Genomic DNA, 14,903 nt, shown 5'->3' with positions numbered 1-14,903 from the left:
CGCCGCCGGCTGGGAAACGTGGGCTCTGGTACGATAGTTCCGGCCCCGGAAAGGAGAGCTGGGGACGGGGCCCAGGTGCCGCCGGAAACACGGATCCTCAAGCCAGCGACGGGGGGCGGGGGGCTCGCGTTTCCAAACACCTCACACCAGGGAGTGGCTGGACGACAAGGCGGGGATCTGGGGCAGCAGGCAGGGGGGCCGAGGGCCAGGACCTCCCCTCACAATTTAGCCTTTGAAACCCGGCACCACCAGGTAAGGGGCGCCCTCAGCAAGGCGAGCTGGCTCACCGTGCGGATAGAGAAACAGGCTTAGAGCAAAGCGGGGGCCGGCCCTCAAGGAAGCCGAAGCAGCGCCAGGTCTCCTGGAGCCCCGCGGTGTGCGGACAGGACCTGGCTCTATGCCCGAGGCTGGCAGCGAAGCGGGGCCAGACAGGGACTGAGTCTCTGGGGAACCCGCGCGGGTGGGAAGGCGGGGCCTCGGGGCCGCGCTGCGGCCAAGGGGCGGAGCTTCCGGGGAGCCGAGGCGTGATGGGGCCTGCGCGGCTGCGCCGGGCGTGGGGAAAGGGGCGGGGCCAGCAGAACCAGCGGAGGGGTGGGGCCTGGGGAGGGGCGGGGCCCCAGCCGGGGCCTGGAGGGGGCGGGGCTTGGGGCGGCCCCGCCTCCTCCTCCTCTTCTCCCCACCGCGCTGGCGGCGGCGGCGGCGGCGGCGGCGGCGGCTGTGGCTCTGGCTGCGGCGGCGGAGGAGGAACCTGACACGCACCAGCCTTGCTCCCGCCCGATTCGGAGCCGAAGCTGCAGCCGGGCCGGGGCCATGGGCGCCCCGCGCAGCCCGGGTCATGAGGACGGAGGCGGAGGCAGCGGGGCCACCGCTGGAGCCGGGTCAGTGTCTCCTCGAGGGCCCGGCCCTCGCCCGGGAACGACGGGGACCCGCCCTAGCACGGGCAGGGTCCGGCCGCGCGACCTTGGGTCGACCGCCGCCACGGGCCGGGCTGTAGAGCTTTGAGCGACACCTGGCCAGGTGTACATTCCCGCCTTGGCCGCTCACCCCCTGCCCGGGCCACTGGGGATTTCCTGATACTCCTAGGGCTGGAACCCCAGTCTGCCCAGAGAGCGGTCACAGTGGGAGGGTCCTGGGTGCGGGGCGAGGTCGGCACCTTCCCCAGAAGCCGAGAGTCCTGCTGGAGCCGCCTTAGGAGATCCCGCGGCCCCTCCAGGAACTAGGGGAGCTGAGGCCTAGGGCAGGAAACCGGCAGAGCACGGAGCAATGGATGTGCCCCTTACCCTGGCCTCCCAGACTCAGCATGTTGTCTCGACCGACCCTCTGGTTCCTTCTGCCCCTAGGTGGCCCGAGTTCCTCCGGGGCAGACATCAAGACTGACATTCAGTGCCTGTGGGCTTCAGTTTGCTTCTCTGAGTGGGGGAGGGGAAAAGCAATGATTCCTGCTCTCAGGGTTGATGAGAAAGTGCTAGTAAACTCTACAGTGGGGTGCCATCTCATGGGAGAGGTCAAGAGCTTGTGGGACCTGGCCCTAAGACATCAGGGACCTTGGTGTCACACCCAGGGAGAGGTCTCTTGTGAATGCAGCAGGGCATAAGTCTGATGCTCTCCTGGGATTTGCATCCCTACTCTTCCAATTATCTAACTGTGATCTTGGGCCAGACACTTGCCTTTTCTGAGTCCCAGTGGAGTAATGGCTCACATTCATAGGGAGCTTCCCATGAGCAGGCACTATGCTAAGTTGTTTACATGCAATTCCTCATTAATCCCCAAAAGTAAGTTACCGTTGTTACTTGCACTTTTTGCACATGAGCAGATAGAATAGAAAGGAATTAAGCGTTCAGGGTCTGCTTTTTTGGGCAACAGCTGCCACCTGAAGCCAGGCTAGGGCTACAGATAGACTCTACTTTCAGGTGGGACAGTATCTTGGCTCCAGGCATCAACATCTGGCAGTAGTTCTGGGCTTGGAAGGCCTTGCTTCCCCTTATCACCCCCTCACCCCCAGTAGTATATCTGGATCCCTGTGAGCTGACCTTCCCATGCCAAGACTGGGGATAGCCACCTGGGAGTCTTTAGCCTTGTGGGACCTTGGGATCCAGGGGTTTTAGGATCAGGGCAAGAAGAAGAGGGGCAGTGGAATTCACAAGAACTCTAGGGAACAGCTGTCCTGTGCCACATTTACAGCTGGGAATAGGAAAGGCACAAACAGAGTCAAAGCCTGGCCGTTAAGATGACCCAGCTAGCTGGTGCCAGAGCCCGGGCTGCAGAATAAGGGAGCCATGAACAGAGGGGCTATAGTCTGGAAGCCAGAGTAGGGGGAGATTGGGGGAGGGTGGGGCATTGCTGTGACAGGTAGGCCCAGGCATCTCAAGGGATAAGGTTTTTTTGGAAAAACACCTTCCATTCATCAGACATGTCTGAGTGCCTGCTCTGGCCCAAGGGCTGGGGGGAGACAGGTGCAACCCTGCCTGCCACTGAGATAGTCTTAGTCTGTCCGGTGGGGAAGGCAGACACGAACCCCTCAAATACTCCTATTGAAGGGCTCAGAGTGAGAAAGAGACCAGAGAATTTGGCTGTTCAGAGATGGGAGATAACATTCCAGACTAAGGGATCTGCAAGAGCAAAGGCTGGGGAGTTAACAGCCTGTGTAGAGAGAAGCAGTTATGGCCACAGTGAAGGGTTCTTGAAAAGAGATGCATTCCATCATTAGAGAATAACACCCTGCACAGAGCTTTCTCTCCACTCAGCCTATTGGGGGGAATTATTTTAGATTATGAATCTGGAGGGCAGGAGTCAGGACTTAGTCATCCTTAGTGTCCTTAAATTGTAGCATATGTTGAGTGTTTAATAAAGTTCATTTAAAAAAAATAGGTTCATTTCTTTTTTTTTTTTTTTTTTAGGTTCATTTCTTGTAACAAATATTTATTGCATTACTGCTAAGCATCAGATAGTAGGCATTGGAAATAACAGTGAACAGGATTAGCAAATTCTTTGTCTTCAGGAAGCTTGCAGTCTTCTGGGGAAAAAGAGTAGCTCTGTTTTGTTTTTTTTTCTCATTAATTTTGCCAAGTACTGTGAAGGAAACAAACAGGATGCTGGGAAGGGCGGCCTCCTCCCCCAAAAGCCGTAATCAGAAAAAGCCTCTCAGAGGGGAAATATTTGAAGGGGCAGCCTGGTAAGCCTGCCTCGAGAACTGCAGGGAAGAAAGTTCCAGAGACGGCTATACATGCAGAGGGGTAGAATGAAGCCTGATGGGTTTTCCAGGGTACCTGGAACTGGGTGAGTGAGGTGTAAGGGCCAAGGTGAGGCTAGTGGGGGCCCAGGTTGGGCAGGGCCCTGCAGGCCATGGAATGGGGTGACAACTTTCTTCTAAGAGCAATGGGAGACTGGGACTGGGATCCCTCTGGCTACTGTGTACAGAGGGGAAAGGAACTGGGCGTGGAATTTGGGACAGAGGATAGGCAGAAAATTCAGGCTGGACGGAGACCTCAGAACTGAATCCATGACACTGGAAGGAGACAGGTGTGGGAAGGCCTTGAATGATGGCCTGGTGCTTTTAGAGGCTTCTGGGGTCAAGGGAAGGAGGGAACAAAGCCTCAGCCCAGTTGGGCTCAGGGCGCCAGGGCCCTCTAGATGGAGGGCAGGGTTTACATCAGCACCTGCAGCACACTCACCCTGAGTGCGCATAGCACTCCATGGGCTGGCATTTGTGGTGGTCCATTTCATAGAAGAAGCAGGCACGGAGAGATGAAGTGCTTCTCCTCAAGTGACTCAGCTAGCAGGTGGCCTGTACTCACTCATGCCATCTTGCCATCCATAGGCCCTGTTGCAGGCCCTTGAAGGTGAGGAAGGGGGGGGGGGGGGGGAAGGCCAGTAAAAGGCAGTGAAGGAGGAGTCACAGGTCCCTGCCCCCTGGGAATGTTCAACAGCTCAGCAGGACACAGACAAGCTCAATGCAAGGGTCCTCTCCTGTGAGCCAAAGCATGAACTCTGGCCTCCCAGAGTGCAGATGAGGGAAAGGGCGTGGCCAGCCTGGGATCAGAGAAAGCACTGGAAGTGGTGGCCTCTGAACCAGGACTTGGAGGCTGGGGAGAGTTTAGACATAGAGAGTAGGAGCTAGGGACTCACTCCAGGCAAGCTTCCCAGACAAGACCAGCAGGTTGAAAGGCCAGGACAAACTGCAGGGCCCTTTTGGTTGCTGCATGCAGCGGGAGCCAGGGTTGGCATGGCGAGCCAGCCTCTGGGGCAGCTCTGCACAGGTGAGTTGTAGGTTCAAGAGAAACCCCGGAGACCTCCCAAGATGAGGAAACAGGGTGAGCTGGGGTTTCACATGCTTAATGAGTGTCATGAATGAGCAGTGAGTGGTCATTGCTGAGGGGAAGTCCCTCCCATTTCTTTAGACGCTGAACTTTATCCAGATTTGTGGGATCCCAGAGTAGGAGGTTCCAGGAGGCCACGTTCCAGCTGGCTCCCGCCTTAGCTCCTCAATGCATGCTGTTCTCCTCTGTCTTGCATTCCCTGATTCTCACTCTAAGGCACACCCCCACCTTTTCCCCAGTTCTAGCCTTCTGTTTTTCTCTTACTCTTGCTTGTTTTTGCTGACCACTAGGACAGGAATCTGTTTATGTCACTTAACCACCACATCTCTGGTTCACATGCCAGGTGCTAGGCTCTTGGGAAATATTTGTTGATTGACTGAATCAGACCAAAGTCCCCGACTTTAGAGATAGCCAGACTCAGTCTCTCAAGAGGAAGTCAGTTGCTCAGCCCACAGTCAGGCCGTGACAGAGCTAAGGCTAAAATGCCGAGGTCAGGACCTTTCTACTCCACACTGTTTGACGAGAACAGACTGAGAGGTTACCTAGGTTAGCATTGCACATACACAGATTACATGACAGTCTCCCTTCCTTCTAACCATGGACTTCACACTTGGGTGGCCCCGGAGTCTTTGGAGTTAGGCAGACCTCCAGGGGCCTCATGAAGTCAGACATGAATATCTGCTGAGCACTTCCCATGTGGCTGGTCCTGTGCCAGCCTCCTTGAAAGTCCAAAAAGAATGTTCTGAGAGAGAGGCCTGTGGGGCTGTGAGTGCATGTAGTTGGGGGACAGGTGCTAGGCAAGATGGAAGCAATGTCATGGAGAAGTGACATCCAAAGGCAGGAGTTAGGTCAAGTACCTTGGAAGTCAGGAGAGTTCATGCAGGGGGAAGAGGTGTGTAAAGGCTCTGGGGCATAAAGGATCACGGCAAGTGAAGGTTCTGCCTGCAGGTTGGCCTCCTGAGGATGAGGGGAGGTGAGAAGGCAGAGGCAGCCATGAAGGCATTGTCTTAAGAGACAGAGGAATCAACCCACTGGAGGATTTTGTTGTAAGGCTGACCCACTCTGACTGATGTTTGGGGGAGATTACTGCTATTGTAAGGAGAATGGATTGGGGCACCTGAAAGGCTGTTTTTTGGCCCCTGAACAACTCCTACAGGATCTGGGTAGGAGCCAATGACGGTGGCTTCAGTGGGGTGGCAGTGACAGCTGCAGTGCCAAGGGTCTGTGACCTCCCTGTGTTTCATTGCAGAAGACTTTGTGCAGCTGCCTGTGCCCATCATCCAGCAGCTCTACCACTGGGACTGCGGCCTGGCCTGCTCCAAGATGGTGCTGCGGTGAGTGGGCAGGCCTAGGCCCTCCCCATCCACACCATCTGCTCTAGCTGGAAAGAGAAATAGGGAGAGACCTGGGTGGGATTCATCATCCATATGGCTTTTCTTGGTTGGGGCTTAAAGGAGGTCCAGCTTCCAACCAGGCTTGGTCTTACCTGCAAAAACAAGCAAAGGGTGGAACGAGGCCTTCCAGGTGTCAGCTCTGGGGATAGCCAAGGAAGTCCCAGGTGTCTGGTCCACAGAATTTCCTCATCCCTGGGACATGGGACCTTCCAGTCTTGGCCTCCTGGAAGACTGTCACTAGAATGCCAACTGTTGAACTAAGGTTGTGGGAATATCACAGGAACCTTGACCGTCCAAGCAAAGAGCACCGTAGTCATCTCCTCTTAGGAGATTTTTAGGCAGCTGCCAGGAACGTCAGAGCAGCTTCTCCCTTACCTGTTTTATATCCCAGAATTCCAGGCAAAGTAGTGTTCAGCAAAAGAGTTCTGTGCCTAGAATTTAGAAAACCACTGATGTGGTCCAAACATCTCATCCTAAAGATGAAGCTAGTGAGGCCAGAGTCTGGCAACTTACCCTAAGTCACACAACCTTTTAAGAGATTCAAGAAGCAGAATCCTTGACTCAGGCCAACATGGTACCCCAGGCAGCCTCAGGTTGTGCCCAAGAAAGTAGGCAAGATACAGGATTTCATGACAAAGGATGGAGCCTTCTGGGGGAGCGGGAGCTCTGATAATGGTTGGGGGGCCTTGGGAGGAGGGTGACCCCAGCCAGCTTCCCCACATAAGCAAGCCAACCTCAGCAGCCCATCTCCCCACAGGTACCTGGGCCAGGTGGACGACAATGAGTTTGAGAGTGCCCTGCAGGAGCTGCGGCTAACCAGGAGCATCTGGACCATTGACCTGGCCTACTTGATGCGCCACTTTGGCGTGAGGCACCGCTTCTGCACACAGACCCTGGGTGTTGACAAGGGCTACAAGAACCAGGTGAGCGGCCAGCCACCAGGCTTTCACTCAGGTCCAGTAGTTACAAGGGGGTATGGTCAAGGCATTGACACCTGAGCATACACACAGATATGTAGGGACCAGGGAGCAGCAGCAGATACACTGTGTGCAGGACATTCGATCTGGTCAGACTAGGTGACGTTGGGCTGTAGCCTGCTCAGAGCATTTGAGCAGTGAGACTCCTGCTGCCTGCCTTCAAGAGTACTTGATGATGTGCAAGAGGAGCATCTCAGGCTGCTTTCCTGCATCCATCCCTCCTATGTCTCAGGTCCAGGGCCTCAGAGCATGTCACTCTGACCTCACCCTGCCACCACTTGCCCATTTTCTTCCTTGTCACAGGGACAGATGGCTCCAAGCTGGATAGTTGGTATTCTGGAGGAAAAACTAAATTTTTTTCTTTCTGAAAAAGAAAAAGACAGCCTCACTATTATACCAGTACACACCTCCTGTCCCCCTACCCTTACCCCCCAAGTCTTGCCTGCTGCAGAGATACATGTTGGCCCCAGCTCCAAAACTTGGCAGAGTAGAGTCTCTGTTGGCCTCATTGGCAAGAGGGTTGTCACATGGTGGCCAGCACCGGTCAACCTAAATTGCCTTTATACCTTCCAGGCTGGGGGAAGATAGCTGATGGATCTGGCTTAATCACTGTAGCTGCGAGACAGATAAAAGAGCCCAAGAGCAGGGTCTCTCCTGCCTCCCCCACAGGGGATCGGTCTAGCCCTCTTAAGTCCCCCACACTGAATAAAGTATGTTCCTGGACCTCACCTTGCTAAGGCAAGCAGTGGAAGAGCATCTGGATAGGCCCAGCCACCCCCTTTGCTCATTTACCACAGACTCCTGCTCATATCCACAGGGTACACAGCCCAGGGATGACTAGCCTTGCTGGGGGAGCTGACCTGAGCTCAGCTGCCTAGCCATCTCCTGAGCATCCTCCTCATTCCTCTGTGGTTCCGTGTGCTCTGGCCAGCCACCCTGCCAGCTCATGACACATGGAGCTTTCAGGACACCTAGGTGGCTTAGTGGCTGAGTGTCTACCTTCGGCCCTGGAGTTCTGGGATCAAGTCCCACATCAGGCTTCCTGCGAAGAGCCTGCTTCTCCCTCTGCCTGTGTCTCTGCCTTTTCTCTGTGTCTCTCATGAATAAATAAATAAAATCTTTAAAAAAAAAAAAAAGACACATGGAGCCTTTTCTTTTTTTTTTTTTTAAGATTTTATTTATTCATGAGAGACACAGAGAGGCAAAGACATAGGCAGATGGAGAAGCAGGCTCCCTGCAGGGAGCCTGAGGCGGTACTCAATCCCAGGACCCTGGGATCATGACCTGGGCCAAAGGCAGACACGCAACCACTGAGCCACCCAGGCGCCCCAACACATGCAGCTTTCTTTCTGTCCACGCATGCTGCATGGGCCATCTCCCCTAGCAGGCCAGGCTCCTCCCTTCTTTTCACCATCTTCACCTCCATCACATGGTCTTCACTTCATCCACATGGGGGGAGGGCAGCCAAGACAGGCAGTCCCTCCAGCCTGCCTTTCTCTCTTTAGTCCTTCTACAGGAAGCACTTTGACACAGAGGAGACCCGGGTGAACCAGTTGTTTGCACAAGCCAAGGCTTGCAAGGTGCTGGTGGAGAAATGGTGAGCACTGCCCCCTTTACTCTTTCTTGGGTGCCTGCTCAATCACATACTTGTCCTCAGGGAGGTCGCAGGATGGCGTACAGGAAAGGCTAGGAACTTTGGCAGTCAGACAGAACCAGGGTGTCCTACCCAGGTGGCCAAAGGCATGGACTTGCCCTCCTAAGCCTTACTGTTTCCATCCATAAAATGGGGACAAGTGGAACTACATGACCTCCTGTACACAAAACTGCAGCCTAAGATGGATCACAAGCAGAACCTGGAGGGACAGGTGGTGAGCAAGCCAGACTCCAGCCAGCCTTCAGACTGCTCACAGAATGGTAGTTCGAGACAGAACACAGGAACCCTTCTTGAAGGGGTGACAGCCTAAGGAACATGCTGGCAAAGCGATGGAAGGTGACAGAGGACAACCGCATGTGTTGGCTCTCTAGGGAGGCCTGGATCTCAGATCTCCCCACAGGCTGCTGTGACCTTCTGTGGGTCTCCCTGCTTCCATCTATAGATGAGGGCAGGATTTGAGCAGACCCTGGGAGTAACTTCCCCAGATGCTAATGACCTTCTCCAGGCTCAGGCAGGTTAGCTTAGATCCCTGCTAGGCTCCCCTAGACCACTCTTCTCAGGTCTCCCTCCTCTCCATAGATTTCCATTTGGATCGTTGACATAATGGTACCACACAATAAGTGGTTAGGAAAAAAACCGGGAAGAGTCTCCACATACCTGTCCACCACACGAGCACGTGCTAGGAGGAAAGGCAATAAATGTTCATTTAACGGCTTGTGCCACATGCTTGTCTTGTTGAGGGGGAAGCTGGTGCCGTCCCCTATTCCTCATGTGAATAAACTGAGGATGAGAAAAATAGCACGAGCTGCCCACGGTCCCCACTGGCCACTCGTCCGGGCTGTGAGCCAGACCTGGCACTCTGCACCCATTTACCCCATGAAGCATGGTGCTTTTCTTTCTAGCCCAGCCCCAGCTTTGTCTCTGCAGTGGAAATCCCGCACTCATACATACCATCGGGAACCCAGCCTGCTATTTCATTTCACAGACCAAATGGAAAGATGGCATGTTTCCCTAGGCTGAAGCAACCAAACCAACCTGCCACATGACTTGGCCGTGGGCTAGCGTTGGGCCAGGCCACGTAGTGCTAATGCTGCCACTCCTGAGGAGACTGCGGCAGGGGGAGGCCCCTAGCTTAGGGGACTACTACCTCACAGCCCCTCACCCATTCTGGATTCTTGGTTTGGATTTGCTGCCTTCTGGGGGCATTGAACGGGGCAGTGCCTCTAAGAGTCTGCCTCAGGGAGCAGCTGGTTCTGCTGAACTGGGGATCCCCTGGGAGGGCTGCTGGCCAGGCCCTTCCTGGACAACCCCTTCTGCTTTAGGAGCCTTAGAGAAAAAGAAAAGAAAAGAAAACTAGTCTTTTTCAGGGAAGCATGTGGTTTTGAAACTGACAAAGCCATGCTTAGCTCAAGTTTGGGGGAATACATTGGACCCACAGCTTCCAAGGTAAACTGCATGTGATTTAGGGTAAATGACTAAGAAGGGTGCTCAGCAAAAAAACAAAATTCACTGTCCAGGCCAGGAGGTGTGGTGCCGTGTGCCGCTTCAGCAGCCCATGACAGGGGCCCATCTGGAGTCGACTTCCTGCCACCCCTGGAAGGACCTGATGGGAGTGGCTTGTCCTTGAGCACCCTCGGAGCCCTCCCACCCTCACCCCGGCACTGGTCCCATGCTTAATCCTCCTCTGAGCCTGGGCCACGGTGACAAAGCAGGATATTCCCACCTGCAAGGAGCTCAGGAGGGAGGGAAGATGAGCCAGGTCCCCAAGCTTTGTGATCCGAGCAGGGGTCCGCTTGAGAGATGGGGGTTGGGGCCCAGCGGCACCAGCTGACCCTCCTCCCACCCACAGCACAGTGAGCGTGCAGGACATCCAGGAGCACCTGGCACAGGGCCACGTGGCCATCGTGCTGGTGAACTCTGGAGTACTGCACTGCGACCTTTGCTCCAGTCCTGTCAAGTACTGCTGCTTCGCCCCCAGCGGCCACCGCTGCTTCTGCCGCACCCCTGACTACCAGGGCCACTTCATCGTGCTGCGCGGCTACAACCGGGCCACAGGCTGCATCTTCTACAACAATCCAGCCTATGCCGACCGTGAGTGCCAGGCGGGCAGGGGATGGTAGGTGGGGCAGGCCGCATTCACCATCCCTGATTCCTTCTCATTCATCCTGGTGGCCAAGACTTCCCTCCCCGCCTTCTCCCCAAAGCCTCTGCTCCTCCTGGGCTCCTGTCTTCTGTGCTGCCCCTCTGCCCATGCCCAGATCAGCCGTAAACCTGAGGCCATCCCGGCCTCCACACACCAGGTCAGGCCACCTGTCCCTCCCATACCACCAGCCCTACACCACTGCGTGGGCCCCATCTCACTCTTATTCTGCGGGTGCCTCCCCCGGTCTCCTCACTCTAGCCCTGCCAGGACAGCCAGCAAGCATACCCGTCAGAAAGGAAAGTCTTCCCAGTTCCAGCTCTGCTCCAGGTGCAGCGAGGGCTCCCCACTGCCCTGGAGACTGGAAAGGACTGTCCTGACTCTAGCAGACTTACCCCATGTGTCCTCAAGCATATTTCTTTCCCTCTGGGTCTCACCTTCTCCATCTGCTAAACTGGGGAAGGGTCAGAGAATGAGCTCATGAAGGCTGAAATCGGCAAGGAAGGCTTCCTGTGGGTGAAAGATGAGTGGCAGAGGGTGGCCAGGCAGGTGGCAGGAGGTCAGACCTCCCCTAGCTCCCCTGGGTGCCAGTGAGGCAGGTATACTACTCCCCCCACCACCACTACCTCACTCTCCCTTCTTGCCCCCAGCAGGAATGTGCAGCACCAGCATCAGTAACTTCGAGGAAGCCAGAACCAGTTACGGCACAGATGAGGACATCCTCTTTGTCTACCTGGACAGCTGACAGCGGGAGCCTGGTGTGCCCAGGCCCTCGCACCCCACCCTGCCCCACCCTAGCCTGGCCAACTCAGGAGGCCTTGGCCCAGGCCCCGAGCTGCTGGGGCTTGGATGCAGAACTGCAGCCTTGGCCTGTGTGACAAAGCCCCAGGGAATTCTTGATGCTGGAGGCATGCCTGCTTTGTCTGCCAGCGTCACGTGTGTCATCTTGCCACTTACCCTACGCACCTGCTGGTTGGTGGAGGTGTCCCCAGAGCATCTGAGTAGAGCTTCCCCTAGGACCCCAAATCTGACTTGAACTGTGCCCAGGGGACTTCTAGCCCTGTGGGTGCCCTTGTTGCCTGCATACCAGATCCAGGGCACAGGAGAAGCTTGAGCTTGTCTCCCCACAGATCTGAGGGCTGAGCCCTGGAGATGCCACTTGTCAGGATGGTATCCACGTGTTTGGAGACCATGTAGCCAACTCTGGCCCCCAAGACTGTGGGCTGCTCCAGGCCTTGCTAGGAACTGCCTACCCCTAGAAGTGCTACAGACCTCCCTGGGCCCTTTGGTGGATGCCACCACTCCTTCCCGCCATAAGATGGGAACCCACCCAAGTTCCTCTGGCTGGTTGTGAGGCCTCTGGGCCCTGGAGATGGCTGGGCCTAAGGCCAGAAGGACCCTGGGCCCCGTACCCCTCACCCTCTAGGTACCATAGCACTGTAGAGTAGAGGGCCCTCAGGGGAGTAGACAGGGCCCTGACTCTTGCTAGCTGGCAGTGCTGAGTGTACAAGAATGCCTGACCCAGAAGGCCAGGCACAGCCACCTGTGTCCCAAAGATCCCCCCTAACCCATGAGGCCTCCTGACACTAGCATAAGCCCCAATAGTGGGGCACATTATCCGGGTGTGGGGAGCCCCAGGCCTCACAGGGCTGAGTGCTGGGGTGCTAGGGCCTGCTGTCCTGAGGCCATGATGGGAGATAGCCGTTGGCCTCCTACCCACCCTAATATTCATGCCAGGACCTTTTGCACAGAATGTTGAGGCTTTTCTGTCTTGACAGAGAAGAATAGTTTCTGCCCAGGATCACACAGCACTGCACATAGCATGGACTAGAGCTGTTTCCTACTTTTAAAATTGTTTTCTTTTCTTGGGGGGTGGGGGCTTGTTTGGTTTCTTTCAGAATTAAGTTTTTCCACTTGTGGGGAGTGAGAGTTACCCTCAAGTAAGACAATAATAGTGAGATTGCAGGTACTTCGGAACCACTGACATCTCTCTTCACAGAGCAGAGAAGCCAGCCCAAGTTCCCTTTCAAAGAGAAAGGGACTCACAGCTGGGGTAGCTGAGTGCCAGGGCCCCTCACCCTACCTTACAGACAAAATCTGGCCATCAGTCTGGGGAGAGTTTGTCCAGGACAGTGGTGGGGTTGGGTTTTGAATCCAGATCTGCTCCGAAAAACAAAGGGAACTAGATCATTCCCAAAGGAGCCGAGGACACCCACCCCTCATGAGCTGTCTGGCAGAGGAGCAGGGCTGCCCCATCAGCCACACTGCCCCGTCCCCCTGTGTCTTGGTCTCTTGTTGGCCAAGGCACGATACAGTGGCAGCTGCTACCCCTCTGGACTGCAAACAGGCTCAGCATCTTCTCCCAGCAGCCAGCTGGGACCTCCCCACCGTGGCTGGTCTGAGGGCCAGAGACCGGCTCTGCTGAAGAGGGGCCATCAGACCATCCAGCCTATTGCTCTTCAACACCAGATGCAGCCTTTGGCCCAGAGGGAGGCACTGTTAGCTGGTTAGCTAACAGGTTAGCCACCTTGGTGTCGGAGATTAGCAGTGTCTTCAGACTGGTCTTATCTCTTTTGCCTTAATGTTGGGTGGCCCGAGATCCCAGGGAGCTCTCCAGTTTCACACCCAGGAATACCACGTGTGGCGGCTGTGGGATTTGGACATCCTCAGGAAGGGTCTGGCTAAAATTATGGTTAGAATAGACGCATCAAGGAAAGCAATGAAGAAGTGACGCTTTGGATGACTGGTGGGGCTGTCATGAAGAGCAGCCTCCACAGAGGGTGGTCACAGCATCTGAGTCCCCGGGGCCAGCCACAAGTTAGAGGTCACCCTCTAGAAGATTAACAAGAAAGCTACCTGTGCCTGCAATAGTGCCGTCTGCCTGGGAGGGTCATGGGAATGGGATGCAAATGCAAACCTGTTCTTGCACATGTCATGAAAACAAGGCTGGAGAAAACCCAGGCTTCAGGAACTTCTGCACATGGCACATGGCACCCATGACCCCTGCCTGCATGGGGGGAGCCCAGCAAAGCCACACTGGACAGTTGGTTTTGTTCACTCCAGCCACACAGGGACAAAAGGGATCTTTTGCATTGCAGAGATTTTCTACATATATATTTTTTGTTTGTAATGAGCCATTCTCAATAAACATTATTCTCACTGCAGAATCATGGCAGTCCTGGGTCCGCCTTTGTGAATTCTTGTTTCCGTCCCAAATTCTCAGCGTGAGTGCATGCAAACCCAGGTCCTTGACCTGCCATACCAGGTTTCAGCTGGGACTAGAATCCTGTTCATTGCTTTTTCAGTTCTGCCTCCCTCCTGATCTTGTGGGGGCTTAGGCAGGCAGTGCTGGAGATGGAAGGGCCTCAAAGCTGAGCTTGATGGCAGTTCTTGAAGAGGACATGGAGGGGCACACAGTTTAGGGCAGGAGGAGGGTCTGGAGGGGAGGTGGAGTCGAATGAAGGGGACAGTGGGAACCACAGGAGGCAATAGAGCGGGGGGAGCCCTGCTGGTGGGACTCCAGCCCTCCCTGTACCTGCCACCCCCAACCAGCAGCTCCCCTTATTTGCTAGCTATTTGGGCTCTTCTAGTGTTACATTTGATAAGAATTCTACTTCTGAAAAAGGACGTGTCTGGAAATCCTGCATTATCTGGCAGCCTCAGACCCGCCCCAGGTCGCACAGGTTGCTGACAGAGCCAGAGCTGGCGTCTTGGGCGGGGTCCCAGTCTCTGGCCTGTGCTCTCATCCTGACTGCTGCTCTGCCCCTCCCCAAGCCCCACACTGTGGGGATTTATTAAGGAGTTGTGACTGAGGTCTTTGGACCTTTCTCCAAACTGGAAAGCAGCCCTGTAGACATTCCTTTAATCAGGGCGTTGGCCAGCTGAGGATGGGGCACCCTGCTAGAGTATGCCAGGGCCCTCTCTGAACTCCTAGGGGAAGGGGCCCCCGATTCTGAATGGGCATATTGTGGTTGGGACAGGCATGGGAAAGATTGGTTTGGGGCATCCAAGTGGCTATTGAATATAATCACGAGAGAAAAATGATGAAGGAGGTGTTGAAATAGGAGGGACAAATGTGGGTGAGGTAGTGAGTACTGGGTGGATAGAGCTGGCTGCCCAGAGCATGCAGGGTGAGGACAGTGGGGGGGGGGGGGGGGGCACAGGCTGAGGACTCCTGGGAGGGGCCCCCTGGGAGCCAAGGGGCCAGGCCGGAACAAAGAGCTGGGTGCAGCCAAACTGATGCCTTTGGCCTGGGGTGTCTCAAGCTGTTGGCAGGGCTACAGTCACCTCAAGGTTTGACATACTGAAACATCTGCTCCCAAGCTCACTGATAGGGCTGCCAGCCACAGGCTGCCTGGGTGTGTCCTCATGATAGAACAGGTAGTAATGACATAAAGGGAGGGAGAAAGAGGGGGGCAAGGA

At 55.4% G+C, this 14,903-nt stretch overlaps 1 protein-coding gene across 8 annotated transcripts; it reads left to right on the top strand.

Moving 5' to 3' along the window:
- The first annotated feature begins 112 nt into the window (after positions 1 to 112).
- On the top strand, positions 113 to 13,656 carry GUCD1 (guanylyl cyclase domain containing 1). 8 transcript variants are annotated; one of them, XM_025474709.3, is made up of 6 exons: positions 113 to 252; positions 5,566 to 5,650; positions 6,468 to 6,633; positions 8,193 to 8,284; positions 10,191 to 10,432; positions 11,132 to 13,656. In XM_025474709.3, the coding sequence occupies exons 2-6, from the start codon at positions 5,640 to 5,642 to the stop codon at positions 11,224 to 11,226; spliced, it is 606 nt and encodes a 201-aa protein (XP_025330494.1). In that variant the 5' UTR covers positions 113 to 252; positions 5,566 to 5,639; the 3' UTR covers positions 11,227 to 13,656. The 8 variants fall into 8 exon arrangements, with proteins under 8 accessions (XP_025330494.1, XP_025330492.1, XP_048957885.1 ...); XM_025474707.3 differs by lacking the exon at positions 113 to 252 and adding an exon at positions 625 to 878 and having other exon boundaries at positions 11,135 to 13,656; XM_025474706.3 differs by lacking the exon at positions 113 to 252 and adding an exon at positions 669 to 878.
- The last annotated feature ends 1,247 nt before the right edge of the window (positions 13,657 to 14,903 follow it).

Source organism: Canis lupus, chromosome 26 (genome assembly GCF_003254725.2).
Source record: "Canis lupus dingo isolate Sandy chromosome 26, ASM325472v2, whole genome shotgun sequence".
Taxonomy (NCBI): Eukaryota; Metazoa; Chordata; class Mammalia; order Carnivora; family Canidae; genus Canis; species Canis lupus.
Note: the sequence above shows the minus strand (reverse complement) of the source record. Positions and strands in the feature narration are given on the sequence as shown.

Excerpts from the sequence above, each read along its gene's own strand:
- GUCD1 (XM_025474706.3), top strand. The coding sequence starts at position 836 with ATGAGGACGGAGGCGGAGGCAGCGGGGCCACCGCTGGAGCCGG. Across the intron at positions 8,285-10,190 it reads AAGGTGCTGGTGGAGAAATG|CACAGTGAGCGTGCAGGACA; the intron begins GTGAGCACTGCC and ends TCCCACCCACAG. Across the intron at positions 10,433-11,131 it reads CAATCCAGCCTATGCCGACC|CAGGAATGTGCAGCACCAGC; the intron begins GTGAGTGCCAGG and ends TCTTGCCCCCAG.